This window comes from Diadema antillarum, unplaced genomic scaffold (genome assembly GCF_040938485.1).
Source record: "Diadema antillarum isolate AM-2024a unplaced genomic scaffold, OU_Dant_1.0 seq00000733_RagTag, whole genome shotgun sequence".
Lineage (NCBI taxonomy): Eukaryota > Metazoa > Echinodermata > Echinoidea > Diadematoida > Diadematidae > Diadema > Diadema antillarum.
Window position 1 is genome coordinate 598836 of NW_027271634.1, and position 21740 is coordinate 620575.

The 21740-nt window shown below is 38.3% G+C and overlaps 1 protein-coding gene across 1 annotated transcript in view; it reads right to left on the reverse strand.

Annotated features, from left to right (window-relative positions):
• The window catches only part of LOC139738294 (uncharacterized), a 150763-nt gene extending 136764 nt beyond the window's left edge, over window positions 1–13999 (reverse strand). The window contains exons 1-3 of the mRNA XM_071648935.1: window positions 13898–13999; window positions 11558–11652; window positions 1289–2282 (exon numbers count right to left, since the gene is read on the reverse strand). Of these exons, the coding sequence (XP_071505036.1) occupies window positions 1289–2282; window positions 11558–11582 (1019 nt within the window). The 5' untranslated portion in view covers window positions 11583–11652; window positions 13898–13999. The remainder of the gene's footprint in view (window positions 1–1288; window positions 2283–11557; window positions 11653–13897) is intronic.
• Window positions 14000–21740: the final 7741 nt, after the last annotated feature.

The following is a 21740-nucleotide window of genomic DNA, read 5'->3' on the forward strand; positions in this document are numbered from 1 at the left end:
GAAAATTGTCAATATATATCTTAATTGTACAGCATTCTTCTTCAACTGAGTGCCTTGCTTGATTGCTATTGCTTCTGAATTACTGTAGATTACCATGATACAAAATGAAACTATCGCTGTCCTGAACAGAAGGAAATCTTGTAATCTTTCTTGTTGTCTGAAATATTGTTATTGCTCTATTAGGGAAGAGGGGTTTGAATTATTACCTGATTCATGGCTATTCCTCAACAATTTTCTGGCAACTTTGATTGGTACTAGAACTTACCACCTTGGTATACAAATTAATGATATAATTTTGGATCACAGACCTCTCTCTCGGATTGATGTCTATCTATTTGTCTGTCACAGAAATGTCAAGATATTTTTAGCAGAGCTGTCACACGAAGAGTGTTATCCAGTTTGACTTAGTAAATGTAAAACCATTCAATATCTTTTTAGTTTGAATTCCACCCTCTGCAGCTCATGATAATAAAATAATCGTCACTGATAGAGTAAGTTGATTACCACTGCCTCATTATCATAATTATTCACTGTGACAATACATGGTGGACACTATATGAGTCATCTTGGCATTCTGAGATGTCATGTCTTTCATATCCCTGGGGGATGTTTCACAAAGAAGCTCAGTCAATATTGAAATTTAAGGTTGATTTGAATTATGGTATGCCATTGGTTTCCTTGTTCCATTTCACAATGTATCAGCTTTTAAGGATACACTCAAATTATGACTGACGTTTACAGAAAAAATCCTCTGTAACTTATTTAACTTGTATATTAACAGCTGCAGGAAAAAAAAAGTCTCCAAAATTGCCATTTCCTTGAGGAAGTTAGAACAATGAAGACACATGCAGCATACCATAAATTTAAGTAGATTTTAACTTTTAAGATCGACATAAATTCTTTGTGAAACACCCTCCAGACATTCTTTTCTCCTTCTGCAAGACTACTTTCCCTTCTTCTTTCTGTGAGCACATTACATGCTCGTGTAATGTGTTTGGAGTCTTGTGTAACAGCTGTATTAATCGTTCATTTCAATGGAGTACTTACTGTACACCTAACCTTTAGGGTGTCTTGTACATTGTACATGTTCTTCATTTGTTTTTGTTTTCCTCAGCCTGAGATACACAGTTTCAGAAATAATTAATGGTGGATTTTGTGCTGTATTTCAGTGAAAATTAACACAGATATGAAAGTGCACATATAATGGCATGCATATTGGGTTAATACTGATGGAAAATTGCTATTAATTTCTACACTATGACTCATACTGTATTATTGAGGAACTTACCTTAGCCTGGGTGTGGTGGATGGAGAGGTATCCTGGGAGGTATTTCCATTAGTATGTACAGATTCCACTTCTCCTGTGATACTGGAAAGGGACTCCCTGCTTGGGTATCGCCGTGGCAACAGGCTGGCATCAAGGCCAGCACTCCGGTCACTGGCGTTTGACAGTTTCCGCAACCTCTCGGAGGTTGGCGACAACTCCTCCTTTGTCGAATATTTCCGTCGCGTCACCGCCGAGTCGCTCTCGCTGGAAGACGGTCCCAGACCGTACTTCTCGGCCAGTTCCCGTCTCCGCTGCTCCTTGTAGCGGGCGATGCGCGCTGCCCTCGATTCAGAGTCCTCCGATTCGGAGCCGCTGTGAAGCGCCCTGGCCAGGCCATCACTGACAGATGGTGGAGGATTTGGTATGGCTCTCATCTCGTGAGGTTTACTGCTATAGGGACCTGTCCTAGATGACTCCCCATTACTTGAAGACAGTGGACGGTTTGCAAGGTACTTGTCTCTTATAGCATTCACAGGGTTAGAGTCTGCACTGCCAGGTGCAGCCGCATAGGTTCCCTGGCGAATTTTCTCCCGCTCAAGGCTTCCATATCCACTCTCCGTACTGCCCCGCTTTATATCTCCAGTTAATTTTCCACGGTGGTCGTCTTGGAAACCACGCTGCCGTCCCGCAGGATGCGAGTCAGAGGATGCCGAACCCGGTCGGAGGTGGGACATTCCCGAGAGGTGAGTAGAGTGCTTCATGTCCGGCACTGCACTGGACGCTGAGTAGCTGTAGCTGTCCGTCAGCGGGCGAGAGGACGGAAAATCACCCGAAGACCGCTTGGAGTGGGTCGTACCACGGTCCTGACTGTACCGGGCCTGCAAGCTACTCACCGGCTCGGAATCTAGACTTTTAAGGGAGCGACTGGCCGAGCTGGCGTATGCGCTGCGCCGGTCGTGGGATGAGTCGAAGGAGAGAGGTCGTTCACTGCCATACTTCTCCTGCAGCTTGGCGACTGGTGGTGGCAGCAGCAGCGGCAGGGAGGGGGTAGAATGACAAACATGTCAGATTAATGACACATCGCATGGCTATTGCATCAAGGAGGGAAGCGTTCACACACTCAACTCCCCCATGCACACACTCTCTCTTTTTATACACACAGACATACACACTTTCTCCAGTCAATACATGCACCGACACTCACAGACACACAGATCGACTCACACACAGAACTCATATATACTTTCTACACAGATAGAACAGTGACACTGCACATACAATGGTAATGAACTTTGAAACCTCATTTCCTGCCAAGCAACGCTGGAACTTAGGGGCGGATAAATCGCCCCTACCTTTCCTCCTATTCTCCTCCACCCTCTAGAACCTGTTCCTCTTCCAAGCCACTTGCTCCCCACTATCATAGCATGTCATAGATACCACAAAGGCAATAGATCCTATTGGATAACATGTCAAACTCTCTTGTACTTGACTTTACTGGGACACAAACAAGGACAGTAATCAATCCATTGATAACTTCCTGATGTTTCCCGGTGTAAACAAGGACATGACACCATATCAATGAGTATGTGGTGTTTCTGGAACTGTCACATCCAAATATCGAGAGATATGATTTCACTGAGTTGAGTTCCCCTTGACTAACAGCCAGGTAGGATCTCAGGTTACACCGAACAATGCCTCAAATTTGTATTTCTAGTTGTTAGCTATTAACCACTCTTCTGAATGATGGAAATAGATGGCACATGCGGGGTGCAAGAATGAAGTCTTGAAAACAGTACTAGTGATAACAAACCATAACAAGTTTCTTGAAGTGAAAAAGAAAAGCATACAACAGTTGTACCTATACATGTTCACTTCATTCGTTAATCCTTCATCTAAATCATTATTGCAATGTATTATCACAATAAGGAACTAAGTTTGTCATGAACCCTAACAAATATATGATTGGATTGCTGTGATCTGTATCTGGGCAATTACTCCCCGAGGGCAATTACCCCCCTGGCTAAATACTACTGGTTAGTGTTAAGGTTGGAGTGAAGATTAGGGTTAGGGTTAGGGTTAGGGTTAGGGTTTGGGGTTAGAGGTTGGGTTCAGGTTAGGATTAGGTTCAGGATTAAGATAAAGATTAGGGCCAGGTAAAGGGTCCGGGGTAATTTCCCAGGGGGTAATTTGTTTGAAGATTGTAATAAGATGACAGATATCCTAGTGACAGATATCCTTGATGAGATATGATAGATACATGTATCAAGTCAAATTAAATCAAATCAAATCAAATGAAATTATACCATTCTGGCTTGAAAACATCTATACACAAGCTGCAGTTATCTTGTTATATTATATCTACACAAGTTGTAGTCAAGCCTGAGCAGTATGGAATAAACACAAAATATGGTATTCTTTTCCAATACAGTGATTTTAGCATCTTGTTTTCATAGAAGTGCCAAATAAATGATAAGATACCATTCAATCAGCAGCCAGAATAAAGGTTGTACAATAATGATTCTTATCCCTACTCCACTATTACAATTGGCTAAACAACTGTATGTGTGGATTAGGTAGTACAAAACAAGCATCAAGAAAGCTACATCCCACCACTCCCCCCCCCCCCCCCCCCCTCCATCCATTGTGGGCGTGATGACAATTTGGCGAAGTGCTGCTTCGGATTTGCAGTCTTTGGTATAAATGATTGAAGACTTGTATCATACACAGATGTCAAGGAGGGTTATTCTGCACTGCTACGGAGGAGTTAGCCGCCAAGAGAGACATGCAATTCTAGACTTTTTGCCGTGATACTTCCCCCTCGTAGGAGGCTACGGTTTCCCCCTTGTAGGAGGCTTCCCCCGAATCCCTTGCACTTCAGGAAGGGAGTTGTCCCCTGCACAAGGTCGCTGAGTTACGGGATTTGTCAGCGACCTCGTTCGCACTGCCCAAATTATACACGGTTCTGGATCATCCCCCCCTCGTCACCAGCATTGCAGATAGCTACGATTCATTACCAAAGTGACTGCAGGTGCATTAAAAGGAGGGGATTACATGGTAGGATGAAGGAGGCAGAAAGGGGGGGGGGGGGGAGGGGTTCAGTACAAGGTTAAGTTTGATGTCTAGCCATTCGGTATCCTTCTGATAGGCAAGATGTGACTTTATATGTACTGCTAATGAAGAATAAAGTAGCAGAAAAAAAAAAAACCTTGGTTGCAGAAACTTAGCAATGATAAATTAATAACAATATTGATTATGATGATGATGATGATGATGATGATGATGATGATGATGACGCTGATGACAATGATGACGATGATGATGACGATGATGATGACGATGATGATAACAATGATGATATAAACAGTAAATATGCCACATGGCACAAATGCCTTATTCAACAAATTACAAATCCTCCCCCCTTGTTCTCCAAACCTACCCATACTCCTCTATATCATGTCTCCTTCCCAACAGAAAAGATATAGCTGTCATACCCTAAGCACAATCTTGTGGAGGAGGACTGTGATAAATGATTCACTTCCTCTTGTAGCATCATTCAGTTTCATTACCTTGCCCACAGTTTGATATACAAGTATATCTGCAGTCTCCCTCACTTAAATTCAATTCAATTCCATTGAAAATTCATTCACATTTGAAAAAAACACAAATTAAAAAATGTATGCAAATGAGATGGTGATACAGTATAATCAATTGTCAAAATAATATCATTTTTTAAAGACAAATATCATGATTGGCATAGCAATGAATGTAACTTTAAGACACATGTTCAGCAAAGGATGGAGGGACCTATTCTAAAAAGCAGTTCATGTAATGTGCTGGTCCCTGTAGTAAAAGAAAATTCATATGAATTGATAATGAATATATTTACATAAGTAGATGTAGCCCTTTCTTACTCTAGCCCCCCCCCCCCCCCAAGAAATGATAATAATTTCAGTGTTTTCAGCCATTTTATACTGAGATTGTTAGTCTAGCTAAAATCTGATTTTTCTAAGTGAAAAGAACATGAAACAAAAATACACAAAGACAAACAAAACTCTAAAATAATTATGATTAACCTGTTGAGGACAGACTGATTTTGCTACAACACACATTTCCCATAGACTCCTGCCTGAGCATACTCGGGACTCGTCCTCAACGGGCTAAGCAAAGAAGAGGCATATGCTAGATGATGTTCATAACGACTGGCTTTCATGAGTCTACCTCAAAAAACTTTTTTTTTAAAGACTGAAGTGATGAAGTCAACATCTCAGCTGTGCTTTATTGAATAATAGAACATCCCTGTCATTGCTGAAATGATTATCATAACCTCATTTTAATGTTCAGATGAGCATGATGATAGAAAAATACCAAGAGAACATGAACTTTTAAAAGAAAAAAGCAAGAAACCTTGTTGCATGTGTGCAAAACGGATATTTCCTGCCTCATTGTGCCCCACCCTTTGATTCACTGTGATGAGAGATCGGCGAATGCATCACTAGTATTGATCAGAGTTGGAATGTAAAACATGTTCCTATTTTTCATTTTCAAAATAGTGCAACTACACATGATGTCAAAACTGTATTCTTGTTCATATTCCTACTCACACTGAATCTCTATTTGGCCAACAGCTGTCATATAATTACCCCAGCTCTCTGCATATTCCTTACTGTTAGTCATCTCTCTAAATGTGAAGTAAGGGCAACCTGTTCCCTTTCTCTTTCTTTTTCTGTCTATCCTTCATTCTTTTTGTTCAAGGGTGGAAAATGTCACAAGGAGATTCAGCCTTGCATAAAAGTCAAAATCACTTTTACAAATGCACTTTTCCCTTGTTTCTTTTAGTAAAGACACAGAAACAGACAGTTTATGTGACTTGACTTCCTTCAAAATGCTGAAAATTGACTAACACTTGCAACAGTTTTTTACCACTTATTGCTCTAGTGTTCTGTAGATGCAACTGTGACTGCAAATAACTGGCTTAAATTGGCAGAAGAATTCTGAATGGTTGAAGTAAAGAGTGACATCATTCACTCACTCATTTGCATGTCAATATTGACTGCTTGAGAAGTGTTTTTTTTTAATTAGCAAAAGTTCACAACTCCATAACTTCCTTAATTTGCATCTGAATTTAGGCAAATTTTCACTGTGGTGCTTATAAAACTTGGCTCTTTCTTATCATACCAACTTAAAGCAGGTTTGGAATTCTCCTTTAAAGGGGTTGCTTCCAAAACAAGGTTATATTTCATGCACTTGCTACAAGGTACACCTGGTTCCCCATGGCAACAGGTTAAGTGCCTGTGTCTTCCTCACACAGTATCAAGCGCAGACACCTCCCAAGCAATGGTGTCATCATTTCCTCTTAACTGTCTGCCTGAACTTTCCATCAACATCAAACTCCTCCACCTCCCTTCCCCAAAGTACACAGCCTTGTCCTTTATTTCTGTGGAAGCTCACTTGACCCGACCTCCGCCCAAACAGGAAGTACTTGCCAGCTGTCCACTTCCCTTTCTCTGGCTCAGGTAGGAGACAGCTAGCTCTGGTTCAAGTCCCACTTTCACCAGTAAAGGACTGATATTATCTCCAGCCATTTCGACACTATTTTTATTTTTTCTGTCTTCTCTGCAGTCTAACAGCTGATTGTATCGCAAGCGCAGTTTGTTTAAAATAATTGTCTCTCAGTTTATTTTGGTATCATTCTTTCTCTAGGGATATAAGACTTTTCACAAAACAAAAATATATCATATATCACTCTGAAAAATATGACGTCTTTTGGAAATGTTGCCTCCAAACTTGATGATTACAATCTAAAGCATATAGTGTCTGGCCATACAATTTACGAGAAAGTTTAACATTCATGCCCATGGAAAAGAATCAACTTGCAATTATACTCCTACAGCTTAGGGGGTATCATCATGAGGATCACTAAATAAAATAGCAAAGTTTGAGCCTTTGTTTAAATTCATTCTCTCCCTCCCAGAAAGCATTCCTTTTCAATTGTTTAGAAACATAAAAAAATAATAATGATGGTAATAGACAAATAATCAATGTTGATGAAGGTGATGGGACAAACTATCACTTCCGAGGCAATCTGGACGTAGCTATCTTTCCAAAGCGCAGCTGAGGAAAGATAGCGTACACATTCAGATCACCAAGGAAGTTTTAGTTTGTCGTATTGCCTGAAATCAAAAGTTTATCATTTGCTTTATATTCCACATCTGAAATCATTTTAACTGTCGGGAACAAGACAGGAAGCGCGGGGGGGGGGGGGGGGGGGGGGGGGGGGGGGGGGGGGGGGGGGGAGGGGGGGAGGGGGGGAGCAAACAACACAGCTAAATCTAACTTTTTATCTAGCTCTAGTTAGACTAGACTCCAAGTCTAAAAACACTATTCAAACTGCAGATCTGTAGGGCCTACGTTAGGTCTGAGGACTCGGAGAGTCTAGACGTATCCTAGGTAGGTAAAGATCTAGGTATCGTTAGACCAAGCCTAAGGGGTTTACGTTATGTTCACTTACCAATTGTTGCTGAAAACGCTGAGCATTCTGAAACATGAACAAGGCAACTAGACAACGTGCACGCACAGTACGCTAACTTACGGGCCAAATTTAGATGTAGGCTGGTGATTACAACACGGCATCATCTCACTGACGGTAAAAACACACTTTTATTTCCCGGGTACTCAAAATTATAAGATATATCACGCGTTAGGATAGTGTGGACTAAAAGATCAGCGAAACAAAAAATGACTATCATCATAGAGTGTAACAAACTTTTCTTCTTAGGTGATGTGACGAGCAAAACTACGCTTTATCACGTGATCAGCTCTTAACGAATCCTAGAGCAAGATTTTTAGTATGTGGAATATAATAGAAAATATATCTAACCTCTAACCTAGTCCTGATTCAACTTGAGATGCAAGGTATTGGTGATGCTATGTGGTTATCTCCAGTATACCCACTACCAACAAACAGGAACATAGATCGAGTGGATGTATCAACTTTATGAGGATTGATATAATCTTAGGTACTTGATCATTTTAAAGATTCTCTTCCCTCTATTTGATGCCTGGCAAAGAGAAGTGAATTGAATTCCACTGACCTTGGGAAACATATTGGCCAGCTGCCTTGCCAAAATCATGAAGCAGAAGTTCAATTCCTGTTTCACGGGTCACGATGTGGGAGTTAATTCTGTTAAGCGCGGCTTATCTCTGGCTTTCAATAATGACCTGATGTGTTTAGTTCACCAGAAAAACTGCAAAGTCTGACAAATTATAAGTAATATACGTGTAATAATTATACCCATCATCACATGGATCTGATAAATTTGAAGAGAGAATATCTCAGGATTCTTCTGACATACAAAATTGAAAAATGGTTCGGCCAACAAATGTGTCTTAAACTGATTACCTCCCTTGCAACTATTTACATTGTAAGTGTAAATCTACATTGTAAGTCTAAATTTGGTTTGTGTTTTTAACTGACCTTTAGCAATGCCATGCCTAAACTCCAGCACACGTGACAAATTAAAAACAAAAACAAAAACATGAAACTGAATATCATCTGGATGTAGGACTTCTCCTTCTTGTGCTAGTTTTGTTGTTGCTGTTGTTGTTGTTGTTGTTGAAAGAAATCAGACAACATTCTATAGAAATTTTAGTACTTATTAGTAATCTTCAATCTCACCTAACATATCAGTGTTTGGTGAATTTATTAGATTTCTGTTAAGACTTATCATCTGTATATCACTTGTAGCTCCCTTCTTACAAACATTTTCTTGCAGCTACACCCTGTACATTGGATTATACTGTACAGTGTGTGGAAGTATATGGGGACATCCTCATACTCTCCCTTAACTCATTGAAGACCAGTCTCGAGCATACTCGGCCAAGTGTCTATGGGAAATGCGTTTTGTAGCAAAATCAACACGTCCTCAATGGGTTAAAGGAGAGGCTCTCCAAGTGAAGGCGGTCCAAATTTACCCCCCTCGGCTCTTACAGAGGACTAAAGACAGGGATCCGGATAGGGCAATATATGACTGGATCACTGGGGAATACTGGCACCTGTTCTTCTGGGTGTATTTTTATCCCCCTCCAATAAGTTTCTTGGCATAACGTCTCACTTGCCAATACTGGAGGCAATCAGAAGTGAATCTATAGTGATTGGAGGGGAGGATGACAACAATTAGACTGTCATCGTACATTCCACCCACCACCCCAAGACCTGAATATGTCAAACAGCAAATATTAGTCACATAATGTACCAGTGTGAAAAGGAAAAGAAATGCAACAGTCTCAGCAGATCTCCGGCTAAATTCTTCAACATTCTGGGGTGATTCTATGAGCAGATTTTCAGATTGCACGCATCTCAAGATTTTGCCTGATTCATTAAGTAGTGACTGGATTTTATTTATAGTTATTATTTTGTTTAATTTAGCCTTTGCTTCTTCTTTTTAAATCAGGAGAAAGACCCAACACACACTTTACACATGCTTTGTTGAATTTTGAAATTACAAACATATGTTCATATTTGGCTTGGAAGAAGTGTTCAAGGAGTGAGAAATATAAAAAAAGGAAAAACACACTTTCATTGTAACAATATAGCTTTTGCATCGTGATATCCATGTCCTTTCATGACAGATTAAAAATCTGAAGACAGCCCATAATTATCTTATTCAAAATGTAGCATTAAGAAATGCTCAATCCTTTTCTCAATAGTATTCCTACACAGTTGATAAAAGTGTTTCCAGATTCACAGCAACTGATAAAACTGTCATCAACACAGGCACATATGAAGAGTTTGTTTGCAAAAACTGATAAGTCCATATTTGCCAAATGGAGATATTTGCGATTAAAGGTCAAGAAAAATAAAGAGAATAATTAGAAAATTTGTGCTTCTTTTGACGATAACTTCAAAAGTATACCTTTACATGTAGTGACCAATATATCATTTAAAAGGTATTATTTTGTACATTATGACAGAGATCGTACTTCAAAATCTTCAAAAATGGACTTATCGGTTTTTGCAAACAAACCCTTCATATCCTACAGCACTTGAGAACATACGACAAATATAGGAAAATGAAATTGGGAGATGTGTGAAACAAAGAAGAGAGGGTGGTTTCACTGTTAATATAATGAATAAATTGATGAATCATAATGATGACAAATGACATCATCAGCTTCGAGGGTGCTAATGGCAGTTACATTTTTTAGTAAATGCATGTAATGAGAAAATCTCTCTCTTTCATTACAAGCCCATGCATTGGTGAAGCATGAGTCATAGCAAGCTTTATACAGAGCATTAATTATACTCACAAACCTGCAAGAAATATCCAAAATGATTTGGGCAAACTTTAATCACGGCGTTCTGGATTATGTATGCATGCTCTTCCATACACATTGCAGTGCTAATTCAATTATATCCTGCTTAATTACCAAGATTAAACATCTCTGCCATCTAAAGAGAGAACTACCACTTTCTAATGTCTTTCTGTATCTTTCTCTACCTCTATCTCTCTCTCTCTCTCTCCTTCTCTATCTATTTCTTATTCTCCTTTCTTTTTCATATTCATCTCTTTCTTTTTCACATCTTCCTGCTCCATCCCACTAACTAATGTGATTAATAAATTGGATGTAGTGCATGGATGACATCTTGTAGAACTCTACTGAGGCAAAATTCTATCATAGCCGTTCCTGAAGCTGTGTTTATGATTATGATCACTGTAATAATAATGATAAAAGCAATCATAAAGACCATGATAACAAAACTAGCAAAAACAGTAACAATTGTGACAATGAAAGCAATACTGAAAACATGATGACTTAAATTGAAAAATTACTATGAACAAAATAAGCTCTACAATATTATTCATCTACTTGGAATATTACCCAAAAGTTTCTTCAGAGAGAGGTGTTTTCTTCAAAGGTTCTTCTGGTTGATTGTGTAAATTAATACATTTATCGTTTCCATAATCAATTATTATTGATATGAATTTTAGCACCAGTATAATGAAGATGTTTACATCTTTTTCATTGTATGTATTCCAATCATTATCATCATCATCATCATCATCATCATCATCATCGTCGTCATCATCATCATCGTCATTGTCATCATCATCATCATCATTCTTAATATTATGGTTTGTAATTGATTAAATGTAGGGAATTACACCCACACAAAATGAAAATAACATCTACAGACCAATACACCCTGGAAAGCAAACTCAATCTAGAGAAAACAAGTTAGGAATAGGAGAGATATTTTCCCTTTGAACACAGTGTCCATTCTGAACTCACCCGATCTATTCCCTCTCGTTGACATGGTGGCATCTGGCCTTTGGTCTCCAAAGAAGTGGTGCGACTGGGCTTCTGAGGTGATCACAGGAGAATGGCTGTTTGGAAGATAAAAAAAAAAGTACAAGAAAAGAAGAGGGTGCTTAACGTATTGAGAACTGGCTTATTTGGCTATAACACATTTCCCATGGGCACCTGTCCGAGTATTCTTGTGACTAGTCTTCAACAGGTTAATAATTGTACCAGAAACAAAAAAGGTACAAGTTTTAGGTCTACAGTTGGTAATGATCTGGTGAAGATAGATGGATATCATCAGTTATATATGCATATGTATATGATACTTGATATATTCTAAACACTCAAACTTCCACTATAATTGTAAATATTTTTACCTTCGCTGTGATACCCTCAGGTAACACTAAGTCATTTGAAAGAAGAACAATAATGTGAGAAAAACAGAAATATTTTCCTTGATTCTGCTTTATGAATTGATTACAATAATTCCTCCCCCCCCCCCCCCCCCAGCTACAGACAGGCTTATTCTACGCTTTATTCAATTTTATGCAATATACTTTTTTTTGGGGGGGGGGGAGATTCAGAAGGAATTGTCAGGAATTGGTTTGATAAAGCACAATATACATCCCTCATACAATAAACACTGGGATTGAAAATGGTTCCACGCTGGCTATGAAGTATAACTGAAATGTATTTTCTTGATCTTGGTTAAACATAGGCAGTCGTGGTGTTTAAATTCCATTCCTACTTTGGCATATGCACACAATTAGGCATAACAATCAAAATGTAAAGCAACTGACAAATGTATCCACAGCATGGAAACTATAGTCTGATGGTATGTTTTTCCAGCTCATGTTTCAAATAAACATCCTTACTCTGATTGTTACCAGTAAGAGAAAATGAGGAGAAATTGAGTGAAGGGGAGAGGGATGATATGAGAAATAGAAACAGATGGGTAGACAGAAGTGAGAGAAGAGATATAGCGAATACCGTGTGTGGGAGATAAAGAGTGCAAGAGACAGAATAGAAAGAGAGAAAGAAGAGAGAGAGATACACACCCACATACAGAATGACAGAATAGAGAAAGAGATGAAGATAGATAGATATATATGCAGGGTGAGAGAGGAGAGAGAGAGAGAAGATAGATAGATATATATGCAGGGTGAGAGAGGAGAGAGAGAGAGAGAGAGAGAGAGAGAAATAGATGTCACAATGTGAGAGATCCAGCTTGGATAGATTATACTGTGCATGGATGGCAGATTTGTCACATAATGTAAACAGACTGTTATTCCTGCTCATTGTCTGGATGCATGACATGAATCAAGCGGGAAGGCATCCTTCCCCCACCTCCTGGGGTGGGAGGTGGGTAGGGTAGGAGGGGGATAGAGAGATTGACGAAGGTATGAGGGAGATGTAAGCCATTAAATGACAGACAACGTGGGGTCATTAGCTTCACAAATACAGCTCCAGGAGATACCATGTTATTCACTGGCGAACTTGAAGGCATCATTCTATTCATTCCCAAATATCATGTACACATACATTGTAATTATGCATTTTTATAACATTTGGTTTTGCAAAAAATGATTTCAGTTTAGGGAAGCAAAACAAAAAGTCATGTAATACATTTAAACCAGCAAGTGTGTCATAAACACATACACGGATATTAAGCTATTTATATCCCTCATGTAGAATAGAGGGTTTTTTTGTTTGTTTGTATATTTGTTTGTTTTTTGCTTGATCTAAACATAAGCATTAACTCTTTCTGCACCAATGATTCAAATGCGCCCATATTTCACACACACACACAAACACATATAGACAAGAAATTACTGTGGTGCACAGAGGGTTAAATACATACTATACTTCATAGAGCATGTTGTACAGTATGACAACATAAAACCGATACAAAAAGGTTAAGGTGACAGAGGAAACCGAAATGAGAATATCTGTATCTTTAAAGCTTTCTTCAAACATTGTCTTTTGTGAAAGGATTCTAAATGGATAAACTGATCACCTGCAACATATTTTTAAACACAATGATTTTACATATCCACTTCCAAACTTGAAAAAAAAGATATGCACTACTAGCTCAAATCTCTTTAATAAAATGCCTATCTCTCTTTTTACCTTATAATCTTTTCAATCTATATGAAATATCAGTGATATTACAGCTTTAATCCTTCAGTTCTTAACTTCTTTTTTCTTTTTAGTAATGCCATTTTGATGTATTCTCTATTGTTTCTACTGTAAATCATTTGTGTTTTTAAATCAGGTTCCATCTGATCCGGAATTGTCATTTTCCACATAATGTATCACACAGCTTACCGCGGTGAGATGTATCGTTCTTGCGGGGATGTTTCTTCATGAAGTGTGCCCTCTGCAGACAGCGACCTGTGGGACAGGGGCGTCTCCCACTTGAGTTCAGAGGGGTCTGGAACCTCAAGATCTGCAAGATGATGAGAACAGTTATGAAGACAAATTGAATTCATAGCTTTGATTTCACATATCGCATTCATTTGTCCTGATTAACAAAGATATAAGACAAACTTTGCAAACTGCACTTTGATACACCAAATGTTTTTTCCTTTTGAAGCTAATAATTTGAAAGTCATTATCATATCTCTGACAACTTAAACAAATAGCATGAAGACAATTGCTGAGTGTAAACCATCATGGAAAAAAGAATGTAATCATAATCATTAACCCGTTCAGGACGCGTCCTGAGTATACTCACGCATGTGTCTATGGGAAATGCATATTGTAGAAAAATTAAACCGTCCTCAACAGGTTAATACATGTATAATAGAGTGTAGGGAAAGCACAATTGTGGGAATGAGTGTGAGTGTGTAAAAGATTGTGAGGTTTATATGCTTTGATATGAATTTGTGAATGAGAGTAATCAGAGATTTTTCTTTCATTTATATCATCTTATCCTTATATTTATTTATCTATTCATTTTTCAAAGAGATACAGAGTATCCCATCTATGAACTGCAAAGGTGGCAAGGGTTTATTCAGGGAAACACCAACCCATTTCTATGATTTTCTGGGTATTCATTCGAAATCAAATGGTACTTCCTACTAACCTCTTTTGAGGCAAATGTCATATGTAGGAATACAAATGTTGGATACAAATGTACACCCACTCAACTTGAATACATTCTTAATGTTCAAATTTGTTATTATGATATACTTATATTGAGAAGGGGGAAATGATAGGCTATAAATATTGCACTGCCAGTTACTAAGGTCAGTGACCTCAACAAAAGAACTATTAAAGGAAACTTACAGTACTGACACTTGAGAATCAAAAGGAGGGAATGCAAAATTTTCTTGGGATCTGAAAAATTCAAGCATATTATTTCCAGTGGGAATTTCAACAATCTACTTTTCTTATTTTGTTTGGTGATATTTTTCTTTTCAATAGAACCGATATCTGGAAACTTATAATTCCTTTTTTTTTTAATGTTCTACCATGTTGTATACTCTCTACAGTTTACTTCCTCCAGTATGCTAAAAGCCATGTGGAAGTTTTTCTTCTTGATGGCATCTCACCCGCATTGCAGATAGTACCACCTACAATTTCTTGGTACTGAACTTCACTGCATTCAAAGGTGACATGTGCCTGCAGAAACCCTACTCCAGAGACCTTCGCTTGCTACACTCTTCTCAAGTCCAGTGCTAATCTAATGAGTTCATAACCTTCTCACATTGCAGGTCGATACAGTCTGCAGAGACTCCGGCCTAAACGTCAGTCACCAGAAAGTGACGCAGATGCTCACAGTCGGTGCCTTTGTAGCTGTGTCAAATTTAATGGTCTAATTAGCAGTTGAGGATACACAGGAATATCTTAAAGTATAACACCCTGATATTCCTTCACTTGGTCCCTCTTTCATTGTGAGCTATTGGGATACCGTAAAAGTGGATGTTTTTGTATTCTGTTTGTTTTTTGTTGTTTTTTTTTGCACTCGGCCGATTAAAATGAGTTGTGCTTGTTTTCAATTCCTTGGAATCAAAACATCAACTACAGAAACATATGACATGCAAACATATTCGCATGCCTTTATTTTCGTGCTAGTTTCTAGTTGAGCGAAATGTGTGAAAATTTCCACTTTTACAGTAGTATCAATAGTATGAACATTTTGTATGAATCAATTCAGCAAGACTATGTGCTACTGGTACATATATTATCCAAGTGATGTGGGAGCTGATTTAAGTACCATTTGAAGAGGAGCAAGCTTGATTTGAAACTGGTCTTTTATCATTCACTTAATTCTGTATAACAAACTTGATGGTGAAATAAAAATAATGAAGAATGATGCTGTAGTCAATGTACTTTTGTTTGTTTCTGTCTTCATTAAATGCATTTTAAGATTAATTTCAGAACAACAGAATATTTTGAAGCAAGTGCTACAATTAATTTCCCAACATTTGAATACATTTATTCCAGGTTTTAAGAAAACCACCAAGAAGGAAGTTATTAAAGATTGCCTTTCCTCAGTTAATATATGCATATCAAAACAAAATTACACAACTATTTTACAGTCCTTTTCTGATTTCATTATTCTGCACTTAGTCATCAAATGCATATGTATACTGTCAATCTGTGCCTTGCTCCATTTATTTGTGGTCTTCTGTGAAGATTTCTTTTATGGATGAATGTTGGTCCTAACAAGACTCTACCTTTATTCATTCTGGTAGATCCTTTGTTTTAAAAACAATATATTTCAAAGAATCAGACCACAACAATGAAACATGTGCCTCTCACCATGCAAACTGTAAGGACCCTTAACCCATTGAGGACGAGTTCCAAGTATACTTGGGCAGGTGTCTATGGGAAATGCGTGTTGCATCAAAATCACCCCGTCCTCATCGGGTAAATTGCTACTTCGTGAGGGTAATCTATGTTCCATACATTAAACATAGATTTTGACAAACGATGCAGAACAAATTGCCTTTTTTTCCTACACAGAAACCCTCCCATTACACGGTACACAGCACAACTTACAGTATCTGATCTTTCCACACAGCCTGATTTAACCCCTGATCAGACAGCACAAAATGGGTTGCATATAATATAACTAAAACAACTGCAATACAAATAGTTCCCCCCCCCAAAAAAAAAAAGAGGACCTAGAGCAATTCCTGGTGTCGTCTGCTGCTGCCATGTCGCTACCATGGTTTCACCAAGGAGGTACTAAGCTCGCCTAGTACCTCCTTGGTAACACTAGCCTGTCTAAATGTCAGTCTAGTCCTGGGGAAGGGTGGGTTAGACACTTAGCATGAAAGAAACCATCTTGCATCAAAAGTATTTAGCGGAGGGCATTCGCCTCTGAGAACCAGCCTACCCAATCCATCATGACACTGGTCACCACACAGGTGACTAATGGGACGAACACGCATCGATCAACAAACATTAATTTGTGCATAATAATCCTGCTCTCGATCAATTAGGGTAAGTTCAATTCCACAGTGTTCATAACTTCAAAACAACCCCCCCCCCCCAAAAAAAGATAAATAAATAAATGATAATAATAAGTAAATTATAATAATAAGAGAAGAAGAAAATCTTCTACTGAGCTAGAAAAAGAAAAATATGCAATGGTAGCACAACGAGCTGCTATGCATCAGCAACTTCTGGTGAAATTCGCACAAATATTGTAAATCATCCAACCATTTCATATGATTTATAATCAATATCTTATGATTAAAATAAAAACACAGCTGCTATCGAGTCTCTCTCTTTCATAATCATATTCGTCACTTTGATCGGAAATCTCTCTGCATACTTCAAAAGAACTTTATTGTTGTATTATCCTAATCATAGAATGTACTTTACATGTATATTCATACCCTGGTATGGGCGTTTGTTCTTTGCTTGGCATAATAACAAGAATTAAAACTAATATTGTTTTATGTTCATTACAAAAAGTCTACACACGAATGGTGACAAACAGATAGTGAGCTATGACGTAGAACCGTCATTTGCATACCACCTATCACAGTGCGTTGAGCGTTAAAGAATAATACATATTCATGATGCAATCACGCACCGCAAATGCTACGTTGAGCTAATGTATTAATGAAATCTAAATAGTAATAAAGACGCGCGCACCTATTGTCACGTCATGAATTTGCATACGCGCTAGATCACGATCACGCGTTGACCCGATACGACCTCATAAGGCCAATGACATTTACTCAATCAGCGTAGCGTATTCAAGTGAGAAGCACGCAATTGCTTTAGTGTATGAACATATTGGTGGGTTATTCACTCGGGGCTAAACTGACATGATTTATGAATATTGAAAAGGTACCAATGGCGAAGTTTCACGAAATTCCTCCAAACTCAGTATGAATACACGTGAGTATTTGCTGCAACTTGCTAGGCAGGTGCATTGTACAAATACAGCAGGTATGGCAGTAAAATGACCCTCCCAAAATGGCCTTCAGGCTCACAGTTGGCACACCGCGCCATCAATGTAAAATTCCATGTTGTTGTAGAGCTGATTGCGTTTGAGTGAGAAATGACACCTAATTATCAACTCGAAAGGTACCGATGTCAAATTCTCACAAAACTCTACAAATGAGGTATGTGGAGCAAGCTTGAAATCTAGATGTTCATAAAAACCACTGCATTTAAGCAAAAAGACATATTCTGGGAGGTACACGTATGAGTTCGTAAAGTCGAGAGTCTGTGTAAATGTCCTATACCTGATTGTGCGCTCTGCGCGGTGCATTTAAAAATGCTTGTTTCCTATGGAGGATGTCATCGCACTTTTTGTAATGTATTTCTATGCAAAACAAGGAGGTCAAAGTGAGGGAAGGCGGGAAGAAGAATAGTGAATTATACTTGCCATCAACAACTTTGAGTTTCAAAAAAAAATGGAAGCAGTATCTTATAAAAAAGTAAATACAAAGATATACAAAATAGTATCACAAACAGCCAATTGGGTGCTTATAGAAAGAGCAGGTGTAGTGTATGGCACTGACGAAAATCTTATGGACTACAAAGGAAGTACAAGAATAGACATGCACCTGTTAAGATCTTTTTTTTTTTCGAAGATGAAGTTCTGTCATACAAAAGCTTTTCTATCTCTAGATAAACTCTCATTACAGGAAATTTATTCATTCTTGTTTGCACACTTCAGAGAAGAGCAGATGATACGTCAAACAGTCTGAAGGCTGTTATCCTAACAGACTTTGTTCCTGCAATAACACCCTTTCATCTCTCAATAAAGCAACAAAATAAAGTCAAATACAGCATCATTGTGATCATTGTCCATTACAAGCAATAAACTTACACTAGAATGATGTGACAATCCTGTGAAACGTGCCACTGTACACCTTTGTATATCAAATACCTCCCCTACTTTAAGCTTACATGTGATGCATCATCATGAAAGCCATAAAATGTCAGGAAAATAATCTTTCGGTTTTGGGCAGATTTGAATTCCCCAGATGCTTAACCCGTTGAGGACGGTTTGATTTTGCTACAACACGCATTTCCCATAGACACCTGCCCGAGTATACTCGGGACTCGTCCTCAACGGGTTAACTTGAAATCAATACACGATTGGCCCACTTCATTGCAAGGAAAATATATGACGAAATATAAACTGGAAGTTAGAAATCTGCATTATTGCCAAAGATTGCCAAGATCTCCAACATTACATGCATACAAGTGACATGATGACGCACTACATAATTATGAGAGCACTGAAAGGTCTGTGGTGCAACTCACCACGTCCACGCTGCCACAAGTGACGCACGAGAACGCAGATCCAGGTCCATGAAGCTAAAAGGAACAGGTAGGCCAGTATTGCAAGCACGGCCATGGTCTACAATGTAGTTAATTGAATGTCACTCAGAGAAATCTTGTGCCATTCATCAATGTCACGCATTAATTATTGTTATACTCGCATATGCGCAAAGTCATTCTTTTTGCAGTTCTCATATTTATACCTCATGATAGCAAAAATCAATTGCTACTATACATATGTCATCTAGCTTGCATTCCACTGGTTAACTGTTTGTGTGCTTTGAGTACCGATTGGCACAGAAAACCCCACAGTGTTATGCACACCATCAAATGTCCCCAGTACAGAAAGGGTTAATGCAAGGAAGCTAGATATCTTGTTGCTGTTGGTCACTGTTTTTAGAATCCTTTAATCCAATGAGGAAGACAGCACAGAGCCAGGGCACATTTTTTTTTTTTCATTCTCTTCACTGAGCAGTTGATTAGTTCTTCATCAATGAGGCAGCACTTCATTGCTTTTGCCCGAGATGTAGTTTGTTCTTCTTGAGACACATGATGAGCTTATTCCTGGGAAGCTACATTTCTCAGTACACTTGTCTTTTGACATAAATCTTTTAATCCCATCTCAAGAGATTACAGAGGCCCGCTAAACATATGGTGCAAGTTGACACTTTCTCTTGATGCCCTTAATTGTGTCTCCTCATTAATCATTAACTATCAGAGCAAACCATCAGGTTTACATGTACCATTCTTCATATAAAGGAGTAGAACTGTCTTTATGTGTTTCTAGTTCCAAAAATTAATGACAGCTGCAGTAAAACTCAAAATTCGACTTCAGCATCTGCGATGATTTAGTATCCATGGAAACAGATGTTGGTAAGTGGATCTCCTCTACAACATCTCAGCATCAAATATAACATCCTTAGGAAATTTATGTTCTCCAAATAATTGAATAGGCATCTTTAGCTCTTGAGGCAGTCCATAGCAACATGTCATAGAGCTGTGATGGTTGAGTATCAATGGAAACAGAGGACAGTAATTCCACTCATCTTGATATTCATTAATGCTTCAGCGTCAACAACAACAAAAAGAAAAGAAGAAGTTTCTCCAAACAGATAAAGCAGTCTATGCGATTCCAATGGCATATAACAGTGACTGAAAGATTGCATATGTCAGCATTTAAGATGCTACAGTTGAGTATCCACGGAAACAGAGGACGGATATTATGCTTAAATGTTCATCACCTGGGAGTCACTTTTCCACAGCACAGGTGATTACATGTCTGTGTATTTTGATGTGGGAGGGAGTGAATGCTGGTACACTGCTGAGCAGTACTCTCTTTCGAGTAAAACATAGCTCTCTCCCTGCAACATCTTTCACAGCATCTCTAGTTACTGAGTAACATACAGGGTGTAATGGTGTAATCTTAATGGTTGTGACTGGGGTACTCTTTGGTTGATGTTCGCATTGTAATATTTTGTTATCAGCACCTCATTCTGCAACACCACAAAATATCTCAAGTTGACATTATTAGATGTTTGACTGTTTGATAAAGTATCATGTTATCATAACACAGCACTTCATTTAGTAATACTAAAATATAACACAACTGCAATAACTAGACCTTCAACTGTCACATGAAGAACCAACGTAATATTGTTTGAATTGTCTTTGCATACAAATCAAGTAAGACCTAACAGGCATGCAACCTTCTAACAAAGCTCTTACAAGACAGTTCTTGATCAGCAGTTGAAACAAAATATTGTAAAGAAGTTAATGACTGAAATGACAAAATAAAAATCATTTCTCTTGTGATCTACAACTGTACATATATTGGTTATTCGATTCACATGTTACAATCAATTCACAGCATGAAAAAGAAGAAAAGACAGATGATATAAAGACAATATGATATATGTTAACGATAATAATGTGGTATCAATTCATATGTTGAAGATTACAGAGCATATAGGTAAATACACAGGGCAAAATAACAAAGGTGATATTTTGTTATTGCCTGTGCATTGTTTTCACATGATCCCATATTCCTACCACATCTGATACACTAATAATCATTTAATTCCATCCGACCTAGTAATGCTTGCATGTGACATCTATTTACAGCGATGACTCACTTCTGAAACGTGAATGTTATCAAAGTTTCATGGCAAAGAACAAGCTAAAGTCTATTTCTAAGTCGGCATATATTTCATCACGGATGTGAATTTATCCAAGGAGGTATACCTCTGATTTATCTCAGAATTTCAGCCACACTGTAGATGCCATGGACCCCTCAAAAACAACAGCAATAACCAAGCAAAAGCAAGCATAAAAAAGGACAAACAGTGAATTTCTGCACTTTGCATGCAGGCAGGTTATGTAGATATTCCCTCTCTCATCTTGACGATTG